Source organism: Perca flavescens, chromosome 11, assembly GCF_004354835.1.
Source record: "Perca flavescens isolate YP-PL-M2 chromosome 11, PFLA_1.0, whole genome shotgun sequence".
Classification (NCBI taxonomy): Eukaryota; Metazoa; Chordata; class Actinopteri; order Perciformes; family Percidae; genus Perca; species Perca flavescens.
The window spans coordinates 27,330,845-27,348,870 of record NC_041341.1 but is presented as its reverse complement, the minus strand read 5'-3'; the positions used below and the strand labels follow the sequence as shown (position 1 = coordinate 27,348,870).

Below are 18,026 nucleotides of genomic sequence, written 5' to 3'. Positions count from 1 at the left end.
TTATATACCTGCGCTCTCTCTCTCTCTCTCTCTCTCTCTCTCTCTCTCTCTCTCTCTCTCTCTCTCTCTCTCTCTCTCTCCCCTCTCTCCCTCCCTCCCTCCCTCCTCTGTATCTCCAGGGCCTCAACAACATCATCCACATAGACTTTGACTACAAGAAGGAATTTATCTATTGGGTGGACTCAACCAGGCCAAGTGGTCGAAAGATCAACAGAATGCGCTTCAATGGGAGTGACCTCAAGGTACCAAAGGATTTAGTTGCTGGAAATGCCTGCCATATGGTGCCTTGTGCCACTTACCCAAAATCCATTGGCTTTACTTTTCTGGTCCCTGTTTAGCTTGTATTCATTGATTTCCCCTTGCTCTATCCACATGTATTTTTTTTTTTTAATTTATTTGAATTATCAAAATGCTAAGTATGTTGCTTAAGTGGCTCATTATCACTCATTATCACTGCTCACTTAAAGATGGGTGCCCCTTATCCTTTTATATAGTCAACATAATGGATTTGTTCTGTTGTTAGCTTAACAAGAATACATGTGTGTTAGTGATAATAGGAATATCATCAATGGCTTTTACATGAATGTAATAAGTTGAAAATGGTGCATTCTTGTGTAATCACCACGGTTGGTCTGGATCATTGGATCGTTGCACAGACACCGGGGACACCGGGACGTCAGCAGAACACCTGCTGGGCCCCCATCCCACATCTCATTAGCATTGGTGTGTGGGGGGTTTTAGGCTCATTCAGCTCAATTTCTCCCATAGTCTCTGTTTAAGCCACTGCCACAGCTTAGCAAGAGGACAAACTGTCTGACACACAGATCAGGGAGCTTCTCACATTGGGTTAATTAAAAGAGCCACTGATATACAGGGCTACTGGTATAAGCTTACAATATGAAGACAAAAAAGTTAGGGGTTTCACCTGAAAGGCAGACATTAATTGAATTATATGGTTTAGTTAATTATAGATTTTATCATTTATTTTGTTTATTTAAACAAAAGAGTAAACTTCTGTTGCACTGCCCTATGTGGGTTGAAACTTGTAGTTTGCATTTGATAGCTGAAAGAAAACAACCACTGAGACATTTATGATTGATTTCATCCCATAAAGTGAGATGCAGCAGCAGTTTTCTGCCATATGTAATTGGGTTTACCTTCAACATCCAAAGGTTAATTGATCTTTGTCCAATCCCTGGTTGGTTGCTAAGCTATCACTGTTGAAGCAGTCAGCGTGACATGTTGCTATACTGACCCAAAAACAAAAAAGGGCTGAAGATTTGTGACTGCAAATCTGCATATATCAAACATTCTCTGAATTCATCTGCTCTTCATGAGCCACATCCAAACGTTGACATTACTCACAAGTTTACCTTCAGTGCCACGTGAAGCAGAAAAAAAATCTTTTGATCAATAGTGAGGTATTATGGGTAAAGTCCACCAGAAGGACTTTATGCAGTGAGTAACTCCTTTTACTCGAGGAGACAGATGGAAAATACTACACAAGGAGTGACACAACTATTGACAGTTGAAAGCTCAGTTTTGTCCAAATTACGGCTTAGGGGACAGCCTAGCCTTTTGCCAGGACTATATATTTTCTTGGAAATGATGATAAAAAAGGCCTCAAGGCACATTGTGTTCTTTAATAACAGATTGCACGGGTGCTGGCTTTATATATATATATATATATATATATATATATATATATAAAAGGGGGGTTTAGAAGGCCTTTATCCGCCAGCTGGCACAATGGTTGTTTATTCTGAACATTTCAGACTCAAAAAGGCTAGACTGTCTTGGGGATATTGATGGAGTTCCCAGATCGTTTCTAGATTTTGTTTACATCAGTTAAATACTTTCACTTATATTTTAATCAAATCTCTCACTGAGATTAGCACAATGAGAGGAATAAGATCATTATTGAGAGCATTTCTCTGCTGCCCTCTACCCTACCCACTTTAATCACAGTATTTACATTTACACAATTAAATATAAAATACTCATACAAAGGGTACTCTTTTTGCAACCTAAAATCTTTCTTTAAAGATTAAAAAGAGTTCTACACTACCATTTGTTTGCACTTGAACCTGTTTGGTAATTGCACTGACGTTGGGGAAGTGGTGCAGCGCAGATCAGGTAACGCAGTGCAATTTTGGTAATCATGTTTGCATTAAATCTTCTATTGTGCATACGTGCAAAGTGCACATTTCATGGCTTTAGTTAGCCTCTTCAAAATCACACATAAAAGTTGTATGAACATTGACTTTAGCTTTTTCCACTCTGTTCGAGATTAGCAGCTAGTATAGTTGTAAATGCATATCAAAGTTGAATTTATATGTGACTAAGAGTCACTATTGTAAGTCTGTACTGAGTGAGATTAATTATATTCATATTAATGTCAGCACTACTGTAGCTGTCATACAGCAGCAGGAATGAAATTTGCCCTCTATATGTAGTCCCTAATTTGAGAAATATGTTATGCATAATTATGCATGGGTCAAACTACAGTGTTACCTTAATGAATTAGTTAAATTTAGACGCAGTTCCTCAACCTTAAAAAATATGTGCACAAACTTTCATCACACCAGACAAGTAAACTCTCTTACATAGAGTCCAAGTGAAATCATTTGGATTTTGCGGGCATCACCCAAATCCTGACCTCAACAAAGCTGTTACGACATTATTTACTTCTAGCAAAACTCTACCAGCAGTCAGTGTAAGGAGCTCACATAGACTATTGCTTTCCCACATTGTTAGGTGTGGCAATACTGGGCACACATAAACATACCTAAATATGACTTAATAGGAAGTAAAAGAAGCACAGAGTGTGGATATATTTTATGGCCATACTAGTTATTACAGATATTACAGAAATATTACAGATAAAAACAATACTATATTTTATCACATCTGACACAGTATTCTGTATGTGACACATTTACTTTTTAAAAAGCTCACATTGTGGTCTGCAGTTATGGTTATTAAAAATCGCCCTGCAGTACCCTTCAGCAGCATTTGTGTCACATGTGTTGCCATTACCATGGCAACACATGTTAATCAGATCTCAAATAAATCACACAAATGTTCTTTTTGGCTTTGGATGTTAAGTGTGTAATGCGGTTGAAAATAATATAAGCACTTGTATTTGCTTTGATGGAGGAAAAGATCATTTCTCAGTGAGAGCATAGCCTACTCAAAGTTCAAGATTGGTGTTTGTGGAAGATTTAAATGTGTTCTGAGGGATTCAGATCTGTTTTATTGATGTCAGAGTTGAAATACAGTAAGTTACTCCTACACTGTTAGAAAAGTCCGTAGAAATACAGGCCAATTTTCTGTGTTAATATGAAGGAATTTTCTGTAATGATTTTTCACAGGTGTTTTTCCGTATTTTGACTTTTTTTTTGGATTAACAGAAATGTCCGTAAACTTAACGGAAAAGGTACTGTTAATTTTCTGCCAGGACATTATTTGTTTTTTCGTAAGATTTTTTTCTTACAGTGTACCTGACAGAGGAAGTCCCCTCCTTTGCACATGCTCATGTGCTTGTCAGTATTGCAACAATGCTAAGCTAACCTGGGCTCATTGAACAACAAAACACAGCTACTAAAGGCTAACCTAGCTTGTGACATTAATTATTTTGACTTCTCTCCCTGCATGTTGCGTTTAATGTAAGAATGAGCCTAAAGCTGGCCTGGATGAGTGTATGTCTTTCCTACTTCCTAGAGGGGTCTGTGCTGTGTTAAACTGACTCACCCAGCCGCTGTTTCGGTTTGCGTTCCAGAGCCGGGACTGCTAGCTTTTGGTGCCTCCCTCGTCGAGGTGGCAAGCGCGCTGAACTGGCGCTCCAGCGTTTCTGTCGTCTGGTCTGCACCAGCCCGCCCTTCGGTGCTGTAGTTCAGGTTTTAAAAGGTGTATTTACAAAAGTTCTGTTGTGGGAAATCAACGAAACGTATCTTCAATCAGAATCAGTCTTCCAAAAATGTTTGTCTCCAGTGTGTGTGGCCTGTAGCGTCCATCCACTTGAGGATCTCCGCCTGCTTCCTCAATCAACCCCTCAATGAATCTCCTCCACACACCTGCAATGGCGGGTTTAAATCAGATCAACAACACCACACCCCCTCATATGACGCGTTAGTCTGCCCCTGTCCATTAGCTAACCACACCCACTTCTCTGAAGACACTAGACTGATATAATAACAGTATGAAAGTAATGAAAGTGCAAAATTAGCTTAAATGCCTTCTATTTCTTAACATTGAATTTTTTTTTTTTTTTAGTTCTTTACATTCATCCATGGAAAAATTTAGAGCAATAGACAAACCTTCATACTGAAACTGATATTTCTCTTCTTGCTTTACTAGGTAGTCCATAAAACAGCAGTGCCCAGCGCTTTAGCAGTGGATTGGATAGGAAAGAATCTGTACTGGTGCGATGCAGAAAGGAAAACACTGGAAGTGTCCAAAGCCAATGGCCTCTACCCTACTGTCCTGATTAGTTCTAGCCTCAAGAACCCCATGGATCTAGCTCTGGACCCCCAGACAGGGTGAGCATATTATCAAGGATTGGTTTCACAGCTTGAGGGAGAAGAGGGATAGATTCACTCTTTTCAGATGGCTGGAAACCGTAAGATCCAGCTCTCATGTTTGCTCTCATTTTTTGTTATTTTATCCCTATCACGTTTTTGTGTGCTGTAGCACATCACTCTTTGAAATGTGCTATACTTCTGACTAGGTACGTATTCTGGGTAGACTGCTGTGACCCACCTTATATTGGGCGTATTGGCATGGATGGCCGAGGGCAAACGGTTATCATTGACACAGAGATCTATAGCCCCACTGCTCTCACTATCGATTACACCAACAAGAGGCTCTACTGGGCAGACGACAACCATATCCTGCTTGCCAACATGGATGGCACCCAAAGACGCAAAGGTGAGACTAAGGTGTTGTCCATGTTAATGGAGTAGTTGGACATTTGGGGGAAGTACACTTTGATACCATGCCATATCTGTCTGTTAAATGTAAGGCTGCACAAAGACTAGCTGTACTTGTTCTAAATGTGATTATGAATTTAGACCCTAAGGTTGAATAACTTAGATGTGGCTGTGTCAGTATATATAAATATATGTATTCTACTGAAAAAAAGGTACTGAAAAATTAGAAATGCTATAAAACATCAAATCATTAGTTAACCTGATGAATGGTCAGTTGTGGCTGTGACTAATTGCTATATTTAATTTAAAAAAGAATTTAATTGAAGCTTGTAATGGCCATTTGTCCCTCTCCAGTGTCCTATGATCACATCCAAGGGGTAATGGCTCTGACTTTGTTTGAGGACTTTGTCTATTGGACGGATGGCAAGTCCAAATCACTACGACGTGCTCACAAGACAACTGGTGCTCAAGGGATGGAGCTCCTCAACTCCTGGCAAGCCATCAAATCCATCAAGGTCTACCACTCCCTGCGCCAGCCTGAAGGTATGAAATCCATCTGGCACTCATGTTCTTTCTATCCTCCCATGCAGAGCAGTTGTTACGGCCCTCCTTATAGTTTCAAGAAGGAAATGTTTGTGCGCTTGTTTCCTTCTGTACAGTACCTAAGCACCAGTGTCAGATTGCAAATGGAGGATGCAGCCACCTGTGTCTTCTGTCTCCCGGTGGGGAACACAAATGTGCTTGTCCCACAAATTTTTACTTGGCTGCTGACAATAAGACCTGCCTCTCCAACTGCACCTCCAGTCAGGTTAGCCATCTCCCCTCCCACTTCTTAGTTTAGTTTGACCATGCTATTGCTTTTCTATCAGTACTTTTTCCCCTCAGGGCAAAGTGCTTTACTCTCATACTGCATGCTTTCCTTTTCTGACATGCACTGTAGGGCCTAGAACACGGTTGTGTATTGATTTTGATCTTTGGATTTGAAGAATGTTGAAGCTTAAACGGAGAGTCAAATATTCCCTATGTTGATTTCAAATTCTGTGTGTTTTTTTCTACATTTGTCTGTGGTACTAATAGTTTCGCTGCGGGACAGATGAGTGTATCCCTTTCTGGTGGAAGTGTGACACGGTGGATGACTGTGGGGATGGATCAGATGAACCTACCGACTGCCGTGAGTGCCATGTTATTTAAAGGTTGGCTTCAAAATTGTACTACTGTAAACCAGAACAATCCAACTCCTATTCTGGTGAGCTTTAAGGGGGTATTAAAATGACATTCTGTGTTTCTGTCTTTGCTGTTCAATGAATGAATGTGTGAATGTGTTTTGTTGTTTATATGTTTAGCATTTAAAGGCATTTACACAATACTCTGTACCAATTAATATGTTTGCTGAATGAACTCTTAGAGTATATACCCTGAGATTTAGTTATGATTTCCTTTCCAACAGCGGAATTCAAATGTCAGCCTGGGCGTTTTCAGTGTGGCACTGGCCTTTGTGCTCTTCCGCCATTCATCTGTGATGGAGAGAACGACTGTGGTGATAACTCGGATGAAGCTAACTGTGGTAAGGATGGAACAACTGTTACTGTTTACGTGGAACATCTAAGAGGTTCTTTTTAACGTTTTGGCATTTATTGCTGTGCTGTTTTCTGCAATTGCCAGAAACCTGTCTCACTTACAGAATCTATTAAACTGTGTGTGCATTGATGTGACGTCTTTTGTCATTTTTTGCCGATGGTAGTATTTTGTGATAAAACAATTTGTGAATTAATCGAGACCGTTTTTTTATCATTAATGGTTTGAATAATTTATCATGCAAAATTAAGTAAATTGAAAATTGTTGGGCTTTGTTGGTCAGACAATTTTAAAATATTTTAAAATGTCACTTTGGGTCCTTAGAACATTGTGGGAATCACATGTTCACAGTTTGTTAACATATAGTCTGGATTAATTGGAAAAATATTTGATAAAGTAGATTATCCAATAATGAGTATAGTAAATAGTGAAAGAACTAATCCTGTTTTCTTGATGTGTATCCACTTCTGTTTATTTAATACAAACTGCAAATGTAAAATGCTTCATTAGCAGACAATGTGTGTTTACAAAATATTTAACAATAAATGTAATTAGAGTATTCAGAAACTGGCTGTATTGTAGGGTAAATCACTACCAGTTGGTAGTCGTAGTTTAGATGCTGAGCTTTGTCTGGGCTCCCAGCATTTCTTATTGATGCAACCTCCCGTTTTCTCTTTCAGAGACATACATCTGTCTATCAGGCCAATTCAAGTGCAACAGGAAACAGAAATGCATCCCTCTTAACCTGCGCTGCAACGGTCAGGACGATTGTGGCGATGGAGAGGATGAGACAGACTGCCGTAAGACACTACTTTATTACTTAAAGACTCATTGTCTTAGAAATAGCTTTGAGCTTTTAGACCTGGTAATCTGCCCTTACATTGCAGCAAATGCCTCGATAAAAGTCAATTTTTTAAGGTTTTTGATATTTTTGTTTAAAAGATATAATCTAGTGGATTCAAATAAATCACCCTTATTGTCTTTTTGACATGTTTGATTTATTGCAGTGCTTTGACACTGTATGAAGCCATTAACATTACATAGTCTTCATTAGATATTCCAAAGGCAGCCCTTGTTATGGCTTGTTCCTCTGAAAATGGATTAGTTATGGAATCACTCTGAGGATAAGAACAGATTTTCTCTGCTATGATGTAACTCATCAGAATATCACACCGCCATTCAAGTCTTTCAGACTAGTACATTTGTCTTGCATGTGATTGCAAGAGGGGTCAGAGTGGAGGGGAGAGGATGCAATAAAGTAAGGAAGAGAAAGAGCGACTTTAAAAAAAGGCTTTCATTAGTGGGAAGCTAATTACTTCACCCCTTCTTAGACTTCCACAATGATTGGATGTGGTTTTGAATGCACGTTTGTAATGAGCACTGCACCACTGAAACAATGTGAGGTTTAATAACAAGCAACTGCTTGCTATAATTATACACTAAAAAGGTATGCCAGTGCTTTGAAAAAAATAAATGAATGGCTGCCTCACTGGTTCGTATATCACTGTAGTTTTCACTCAGATTACTCTGGTTATTTCTACACACCCAAACACACTGCCGGTCACTCTGCCTACAGCTGAAAGCACCTGCTCTCCAGACCAGTTCCAGTGCAAGGCCTCCATGCATTGCATCTCCAAACTTTGGGTTTGTGATGAGGACCCTGACTGCGCAGACGGGTCAGACGAGGCTAATTGCGGTGAGTTGTGGAAACCCACTTAACCATATATCACACCACTTCACTTATTTTTCAGTTAAAGGCGGGGAGTCTGATTTAATCTGAATTAATTTTACACTTGGCTTCACTCTGGTCCGACTCAGTCCTTGTATGTGTTCTCAACGCCTATCTGATGTGCTGAGGGAGAATTCTATGAAGGACTGCTGTCCCTCTCTCCAATAAGAGCTCAGCATTATAATCCCAGTTTAGCTGCTGTGAGTGACCTCACTAACACAAAATCCATTATTACTAGGGCAGAGGCACCTTGGGAACTTTTTATTCCTCAGTAGAAAAAAAAAAATTCATATTTGCTTGCTTTGTAAAGAGACAGAATTCTACAGTCAGGACAACTCCACAAAAATACAGAGCTCTTACTAAGAAGCCGTTGGACCAAATTTCCCTTTTAAAGAGATCCAATATAACTTCGGACACAAAGTCTGTCATGATGTACAGTGTCTTTTTTTACATTAATTATCTTATTGTGAAAATAGTTGCACAATGGGACTTTCAAAACATATGTATGTTCGCACTGGCATGGCACAAATCACCCCCGGTGTGGGTGTGAGTCTGTAGTAAATGTTTATCCCACTTTGTGTAGTTCACCAAGCCCCTCAAACTGTATTATCGGCAGCGTTTGTCATTGTCATCTGATAATTCATCACCTAAAAAGTTCTCACCACTTCAGAGCACTTAAAAGAGATAATACTGCTTCATAGCTATTTTATTTTCCCTTTGAACTACCTCAGACTGTTTAAAGAAGTTGTGCTTGTTAGCACCGTAATGAGCTCTGACTGAGCAGGAAAATATAGCTTTTTTTCCCTGTGTCACATCTTTTATATGCTGTTAGTGATTGAGCTGCTTCCTAATGAATTGCTGCCTCGTGTCCTCCGCTGCTGCTCTCAGCTTTCCCTGATTCCCTGCTTTTTTTTTTTTTTTTTGATTCTCTCCTCCTGCTGTCATGTTGGAAAGAGATCCAGGCAGAATCTGCCACCTTCCCCTTTTGACGCATCTTTTCCCTAACTGATAACAGCGTTACCTTGGCTATTATCCCTGATTATGTCTGCACTGAAATGACTTGTTAAAAGCAAGCTCTCAGTTTGACTTTGAAAAGCCATTCTGAGGAAGTATTGCTGGAGCAAATATCAAAGCATCTGTTCTTTTTGACATGAATGCAGATATTTTGGATAATTCTAACTCTGGAAGAAGGTTTAACACTGAAATGCCCTATTCAAGACTGAAATACTTAATACTATAATTTTTCTCACAACAGCAAGCCCTTGTTGCCACACACACACACACACACACACACATACACACATACTTACTATACATTCCAGTTAAACAGAATACAGCAAACAGATTCAAAACAGTTAGATTCTTTTTTTTTTTTTTTAAGATTAATTTTTGGGGGCTTTTCCCCCTTTATTATGAAGAGACAGTAGATAGACTTGAAAGGGGGAGAGAGATGGGGGATGACACGCAGCAAAGGGCAGCAGGTTGGATTCAAATGCGCCAACATGGGGCGAACGCTCTTACTGGGTGAGCTAGAGGCCACCCCAAAACACAGTTAGATTCTTAAATCCATATTTATTGGATTGTGTGATTGAAATTATGTAGCCTGGATCCAGACCTCTGAATTGCTGCCCACATCTTTGAATTCATTTGTCTGATTACCAGGCTTGGTATTTTGAGTAAATTGCGTAAAGTGTTTTTTTTTTTTTTTTTTTATTAAAATGTTTTCTGAGCTGTTTCTTTCCACACACTGAAACAAAAACAGTATAGCAAAACCAAAATCAAATGCTTCATCATTTGTTGTGTTGTGAAATTCTCTTGGATGTTTTCTTGAAGATATTTTGCCAACTTCCTGTCACTAATTCTGTTGAGGATGATTGGTAGCACAGTCAGGTATTTCATCTTACGGTGTGTTAGCCTCTGGAGTGCTGGAGTGTGTTTTGAACTCAGTGTCAGACTAGCTTGGGGAAACCCTGAGGAAACGAGGATTACACGTAGAAAATATGATAGCTAGCACACAATTAATATTCATGCTCTTTGAAGCCATTTTCATCTTCATGTTTGTTTGCTCCTGATGAAAAAGATGAAAAGACCTGCGGACCTCATGAATTCCACTGCGAGAATAACAACTGCATCCCAGACCACTGGAGGTGTGACAGCCAGAATGACTGTGGAGACAACTCAGATGAGAAGAACTGCAGTGAGTACCTGGCTCCTTCACTTTCTGGCAGCTTAGTTTGTTCGTGTATACAGCATACACTGCTGACGTTCTGCACGCACTTAGGCCGTGAAGAATTGGACTTCTCTGATGATGCCTGAGTTCCCCTCCTCCCATCACTATAACCACCCTACCACCTATCTCTCTCTCTCTCTCTCTCTCTCTCTCTCTCTCTCACACACGCACACACGCACACACACACACACACACACACACACACACACACTCTTTTGTATCTGTCCACCCTGGGTAATGTTTCCCAATATCGACTCAGCCAGGCTCAACTCTCCTTAAAGCATATTCTTGTTATCCGTGCTGTTTCTCTGAGAATACTATGAGTTATGAACTCCTGAGCTCTTATCATCTCTTCTCTGTAATTTACCAAGCTCATATTCCCTTTTGTTCAGATATTCATCATCGCTTTTAGAAGAAAACTTTTATTTACTCATGAAATGATACTAGTAACTCTTAAAAAATTCCATATTTTTTGTGCATCCAAGTCTTTGTGTGTGTGTGGAAATGTTTGCCTATACAATACGTCATATGAGTAGGTGCATGCCTTCCGTTTGTATTGCTGAGTGTGCATCATTTATGTGATTGATAAGATGCTTATTCCTTATACCTATTAATGACTCTTAAAATGCAAATAAAAGCCAGTCAAGTGTTGGATGGCAAAGAATTAAGCAGGTGGACCAGCGGACAGTGGAGAGGCTGCAAATCAGCTTTTGCTGCAATGCCTGCTGGGAATCTCTGTTGCAGCACAACTCATAACACACACCCTGTGTTAGCTAACAGTCCATGATAAGAAGGGGAGGGTCCCAGACATTGGTTCTGATGCAGCTGTTTAGCTGCGCCCTAATATTGTCCTCAGGGACAGATTTGCATTAAATGGCACACGCAAGCTTTTTGGCTTCAGAAAGTATCTTGCACCCTCCATTGTGAGAGCAGAAATGAATGTGTTTTACATCTTGATCAGCTTTGCCAGTTTCTCCACTTGTAATACAAAATGACTGTAATTAGCTAAAACGATGGCTTTGCCAACACGGAACATTTGGCCGATAACTTCATCGGGGGTGTGTAATGTTTATGTATAATGCTGCAATGAAGAATCAGTTTGGCATAATTATGTATTTGTTTTTCTCGACTTAGAGCCAGTCACCTGCAACCACAAGGACTTTGCCTGCGCTAACGGAGACTGCATCTCCTCCCGATTCCGCTGTGATGGAGACTATGACTGCCTGGATAATTCAGATGAGGCCAGTGTTTGAGATATGTGTACCACTTACTTATAAATCAAAGAGGAAGGTAAACCCACATGAGGGCTGCTAATGAGGCACAGATATTAGCAAGACACTACATTAAGAAAAAAATATTGCACACTTCAAAATGGCTCCAAAAGAAGAACCCTTTTAAGTCCAGCATCAACATTTCAGACATTTGGCCTTTTCTGGCATACAGTTTTCCCTTTTGTCGATGTGAATAGAAATCATTCCAAGCACATGGCTTATATCATCACTTAGTAACCAATTTCTTACATTATTAGGCTTGGCAATACTTGCTAATACGAAATTTACCGTTCAGTTTACATTAAAGGTAATATTGTAAAGAGACATTCTAATTACAGTGTATACAGTCTACATTGCAGTATTTACTTATGGATACTGTGATTTACTCTGTAGTTGATCTCTTGGAAATGTGTGTTAGTATCTGATCTTGCAGCCCAAGTACAGATTAAATATCCCAATTGGAAATTAAGATAAAATTAGAAGGGTATATTGCCACTTGCAAACAAAATAGTCCCATTCTAGACAATTCATTGTGTTGATCCAAATCTACTCGTCATGGTTGCCATATTCCAACAATTCTGGGCAGAAAATATCTTTGTGATGAGTTATTGTACCTTCAAGTACATTAGTGCATGAAATACCTTGTGTTTATTTGCTTCAGAAAATTCTAATTCCCCATGCCTTTCAGTGAAACAAAGACTGCTTCTTTTGTTCATGAACATGCTTGAATATCTAAATTTGTGAAGCTTCAAATTGCCATTGTAATTTTACGCTCTTGTAATATGTGAAGAAATTAACTTAAATGGGCCTTTATGTGGCATTGGACGGTGTAAACAGATTTTTGCAGGATCCATACAAAGAATGCTCAATAAGTGGTAAAGATTCAGTGCAATGTATAATTCAAGGACAAATGATTGTTATTGATTCATTATTCTTGTAACGTTGTTACGGCCACAGCAAACAGGCTAAATGTGAACATCAACATAATGAATAACACCAAACCCGAAGATTAATTCAAGTAAATTCAAGTTTATTCACAATTTAACTATGGTTGATTAAACCAAAACTATGGGAGTATGGAGGTCTGGCCAAAAAGAACAAAAGAAGGGAAGATGCCTGAGCCAACCCATCAAGGGCCGTCGGACCCAGAACTCCCCCCACCCCTACAACACTAGCCTAGCCTACTGTATGAATGAATGAATGAATGAACAAACAATCAAACAAAACAATTTTAAACTCGAAGGAGGAAATGTTGGAATTAGGTTTAACTGAAACAAGGAATGTGGTGTATAATTGTATGAAATGTATGATGAAAATTGGCTAGCAAATTCCCCAAGCAAATACCAAGAAACAGGTTGCAGCAGTTTGTCTTTCAACTAGACTTGTAAAATCCTCTATGGGACTGAGCTGAGCTCTTCGGCGACTTTTTATAGTACAAAATCACTGTCAATCAAAAGGAGATACAGTCCTCCAATCATCACGCAGAAGCCCAGCGTCCAGGCCAGCCCACTGCTCCATTGACCCCCAGAGACGCTGAGCGTCCGTGGGCGGGACATAATCGCAGCATTTATCCAATGACCGTCTAGTTTCGAGGCACTGAAAAAAACTGCTCAAAGCAGCCCCTTTGAAGTCAACGGATGCTAGGCTTCAACGGGGAAATGCTGGGGAGACGCTACGGGAATGTATGAGAAGGAAATCGAGTAAGCCAATTCTGAACCAACTCATCTTCGAGATGAACGTATTCTAACGCATTTTAGTCAATAAAATGTTAACACAATAGTACATATTTGACCATTAAAATTTTAGACATTTTAGGGGAAGCTGAGCTTCCCTTACAGTCTTAAAGAAATCGCCACTGATCACCAACAATACAACATGATTAAAGACGCGACAATGCGTCAGCCACAACATTATCACTGCCACAGATGTGCTTAATGTCTACATTGAAGGCTTGCATAAAAATACTCCAGCGCATCAGCCTTTGATTTGTGTTACGCATTGTCTGCAAAAACACGAGAGGATTACGATCAGTAAAAAGTGCCGGGAACATTAGATTACCCAACATACACCTCAAAATGGTTTAAAGCCAGAATCATCGCAAGGGCCTCTTATTTGATCGTTGAGTACACGCGCTGATGGCGATTTAACTTTTAGGAGAACACAGGATGTTCTACTCCATCAGCGCTATCTTGGAGCAGAACAGCTCCCGTTCCCAATTCGCTCGCATCAATTGCCAGTTTGAATGGCTGATCAAAATTAGGCGCCGCAAGCACAGGAGCATCAGTCATCAGGGCTTTAATCTGTTGAAAAGCATAGTTACATCTGTCCGACCAAACAAATCAAACTTTTGGGATAAGCAGGTCAGTCAATGGTGCAGCTACAGCCGAAAAGTTTTTACAGAACCCTCTGTAATATCCGGCCATCCCGAGGAAACATTTCAGGTCTCGTCTGGAACCAGGAACTGAAAAAGCCCAAATCGACTCCACCTTGGACTGGATTGGACGCACTTCACCTCGGCCCACGATTTTTCCCAGATAGACCACAGTTGCTTGACCAAAGTCACACTTTGCCAGGTGAAGAATCGGGTTCGCTTTGCTTAGCCACTTAAACACTTCCTCTAGTTGATGAATATGACTTTGCCAAGAATTTGAGTATATTATCAAGTCATCCAAATAAGCTTCACAGCCAGAGAGACCAGACAATATGGTATTAACCAGCCTCTGGAAGGTCCCGAAAGCCATCACTGTATACTGCAAAAAATCATGTGGTGTTACAAAAGCGGATATCTCTTTAGCTCGGTCAATTAGTGGAACTTGCCAGTACCCTTTTAGTAGATCAAGCTTAGTTACATATGAAGCACCACCAACACGGTCAACACATTCCTCCATCCTAGGCAGAGGACAGCAGTCAGGTATTGTCACGGCATTCACTTTTTGGAAATCTGTGCAAAAGTGGTCAGATTTGTCAACCAACAAGTAGGGAGAACGATAGTTACGTTATTGTAACTCCAGATTCTATGAGTATAGGCGTAGCCCTCTAAGCCACGCTTTGGGTTTATCCCTTCACGCATGCGCAGTCGTGAAGATTTTCTTTCCCGCCCTCGCGTGCCGCACGGGCTTCAACTACGTCCGCAATTACTGTATAAAAACAGGGCGGACCCGTTGCTCTGCTCCCAACATCAGCTTTTTCTTCAGCTAATGCAATAGGAGCAGGTGGCCCGAATCTTAGAGGGCTACGCCTATACTCATAGAATCTGGAGTTACAATAACGTAACTATCGTTCTATTTCGTATAGGCTTCGCCCTCTAAGCCACGCTGTGGGTTAGGGTGAAGCTCATGTAGTCAATGCCACCTGCGACAGATCCCACAAGTGGAACATAGACTAAATATTTTCCCTTACTGTCACTTTATCTCTCATGTGCCGCCATGGCAACGACCTGTTAGCTGGCTGAAAGCCCAAGCCGAGAATGCAGGCGTGCATGATTGATGAGGGAAATACATGATTGATAATTATGGGACGCCCGAGTTCCTCCCAGACACAAAGAGTAGGGGGGGAGGGGAGGGGGCAGAAGAAAACATAAAGCGGCACATGTGGTGATTGTATAATAGCGACAAAAAACATATACATATGTACATAATATATACAATTATACATACGACGGGGCCTCATTTGTGAACAGGGCTTTGGGTTTATCCCTTCTACTTAATGAGAAAGTATCGGGAGTAAAAACCCACGTTCTCCTCCCCCGGAGGAACTCGGGAAATTGTTCCCTTTGACAGCAGTTCCCGTAATTCTGACGTCATGGCGTCTGATTCCGCCTGGGACGACACAGTTGTCTCCAACACGCCCGCAAAGCGAGGCGGGGGGGAGGCGAACTGGAGTGTGTAGCCCGTGATATCAGTTTTGACATCCACGAGTCCATGTGTGTCAGTCTGATCCATGCCGCGCTGTGCTCTGAGAGCGGGCGTGCGCATGTCTGTGTGTTGTTCACAGACACAGCTAGCAGGAAGCGCAGGGCCCGTCCCGCCGCTGGGCGAGACGTGGGTAGAACGTGTCGCCCAGCCCATGGTAGGGCCCTGTCGAATGGGGGCGGGTCATCGTCGTCCTCATCCCACTGGCATAGCCAGGGGGAGGAGGAGAACTGAGCAGTGCTAAGTGTAGCGGCATGGCGTCTGCTCCCGCTGTCTGCATAGTGAGAGAGCGGTGCCACTCCGCGAGCAGCGGTGACCTGGTGTGTGCTTGTGTGGGGAACATCTGTCATATTATCAGCGTAATGTTCAGTGGGAACAAGGGCTGCTAGGTTGAGGGGAAACTGCTCTTTAGAAAGACTTGAGTGGCCCTTAAAAGGGCCGTTGTGTTTCCGATTTTCAACCGTGGAGGGACAGACGTTCCCCGCGCCGTAACAACTCCAGACTGGAGTAGCAATGAGGTAATCACGGTCACTTACTTTCTTCTGGACAATATAGGGGCCACTAAAGTAAGCGTGCAGACTGGAACCAGGGATCGGTAATAAAACCAACACTTTATCACCTGGGGTGAAAACTCTGCTCTCAGCTCTCCAATCATACCAGCCTTTCATTTTACTTTGAGCAGCACATAGATTATCTTTTGCTAACTCACAAGCACAGAGAAAAACTTAAATATAGCTACGCACATAACAAATGTGTTGCTCTGCACAGCATTTTATTTGTTATATACTGTATAATACATTTCCATGCGAAGCAGTGAAACCCTAATTAACCCCTTTATTATATTTTTACCCACTGCCAACTTTCTGGGTCCGTGCAGGCAAATAGTTTCAGGAAAGACAGTCGCATTTCAATCAGCATTACAGTGGTTATTCATAGTGTTACTCATGGAGTAAAATAGTTTTGACTTTTATTTTACTATCACAAACAGATGCAACCAGTGTGAAACATTAAAGGCAAAATGAGTAGAATTTTTACAAAAAAAAAACACAGCAATTGACTCATACAAAATAATCCTTCCCAATCATCACTTATGGCCCACTAGAAGTGTGTGGCGATGTCTGGATCTGCTGAGACCCTGCCCTGTATTTTTTTACTTTGCCGTGTGTCTTGTCGTCGACCTCTATAAAAACATAGCGACCAGGTGCCAGATCGTAAGAACCACAGATTGTGGTGAGCACGCATCCGGATCAGGAAACTGCAAAAATGGCAGATACAGTGCCGAAAAAACACTAATACAGTGGGGAGAAACTCCATGCTGAGAAAACTTGTTCTGAAACCTGGGGTTGGCTTCCTATATATTACACACATATACACACACACACATGGGTAATATTACAAAACACGTTAGAGTTAAGGCCATAAACTAGGCTTATTAAATAATTAACTTGGCCTACTGGATATAGAACAACAGCAGAGTATTGTTCATCATTGATGTTTTGTGAATGGATAGGAAAAGTGCATAATAAATAAATGAGCTACTCTCCCAGGTCCTAAAGCAATACAACTTTAAAAGAGGATTTACAGTCTACAAGCCTTAGGGTGTCTTCACCTACTTACCCTTTCAAGCCCTGAAGTTCTAAGACAATGTACAGTGAGCCCTGCCTTGAGGATAGTACTTAACAACAATGACATCGTCAGTGGTACCTTTAATATTTTCACTGATTTAAAGTGTTTTCTTCTAACAGGTAACATGTACTGTTTAATAATCTTTTTGTGACAATGATTTTCTACCATATATTTACATTATGTCCTTACTGTTTTCACTTACAGAAAGGCTGTGAGGCACACTGTGCAGTTGACCAGTTCCGGTGTCACAACAACCTCTGCATCTCGCTCAAGTGGCTGTGTGATGGCCAAGAAGACTGCAAGATGGGGGAAGATGAGAACAACTGCCAGGAAACAGGTGCAAAACTAATTTCCTCTAGTTTGTAAAAGAATCATAAGATGTATACAGTAAAGGTATACTTCTGTGCACAACTTAGTGAATAGAACTTGGTGCATAGAACACTCAATGCCTGTTTGTAAACCTTGTAATCCTCTGGAATATATTGTTCTTCTCCCTAAGAGTGGAGTTCATACAATTAAGTCAATTTAATTATTCTGCTTTAGGTGAAAGAAAAGGTTATCTTGTCGATGTCATTAGCTGGGAAAGGTACTGAGTGTGAGTCAGTGAGAGATTCAGTGTTGCCCTGTGTAAGGTCATTGCTATCCTAAAGAACAATGGCAAAGCCGCACTTGTGACAAATGTTCCCTTATCAATGTTAGAATTTGAAAGAAGGTAGCCCTCATGTCATGGACATAAATCCATTATGTTTATAA

At 40.8% G+C, this 18,026-nt stretch overlaps 1 protein-coding gene across 1 annotated transcript in view; it reads left to right on the top strand.

Moving 5' to 3' along the window:
* Positions 1-18,026, top strand: part of lrp1bb (low density lipoprotein receptor-related protein 1Bb) — a 157,185-nt gene that overhangs the window by 110,657 nt on the left and 28,502 nt on the right. The window contains exons 57-68 of the mRNA XM_028590475.1: positions 120-242; positions 4,360-4,541; positions 4,730-4,929; positions 5,286-5,474; positions 5,591-5,739; positions 6,009-6,102; positions 6,379-6,495; positions 7,187-7,306; positions 8,083-8,202; positions 10,316-10,432; positions 11,600-11,706; positions 17,478-17,610. Coding sequence (XP_028446276.1) covers positions 120-242; positions 4,360-4,541; positions 4,730-4,929; positions 5,286-5,474; positions 5,591-5,739; positions 6,009-6,102; positions 6,379-6,495; positions 7,187-7,306; positions 8,083-8,202; positions 10,316-10,432; positions 11,600-11,706; positions 17,478-17,610 — 1,651 coding nt within the window. The remainder of the gene's footprint in view (positions 1-119; positions 243-4,359; positions 4,542-4,729; positions 4,930-5,285; positions 5,475-5,590; positions 5,740-6,008; positions 6,103-6,378; positions 6,496-7,186; positions 7,307-8,082; positions 8,203-10,315; positions 10,433-11,599; positions 11,707-17,477; positions 17,611-18,026) is intronic.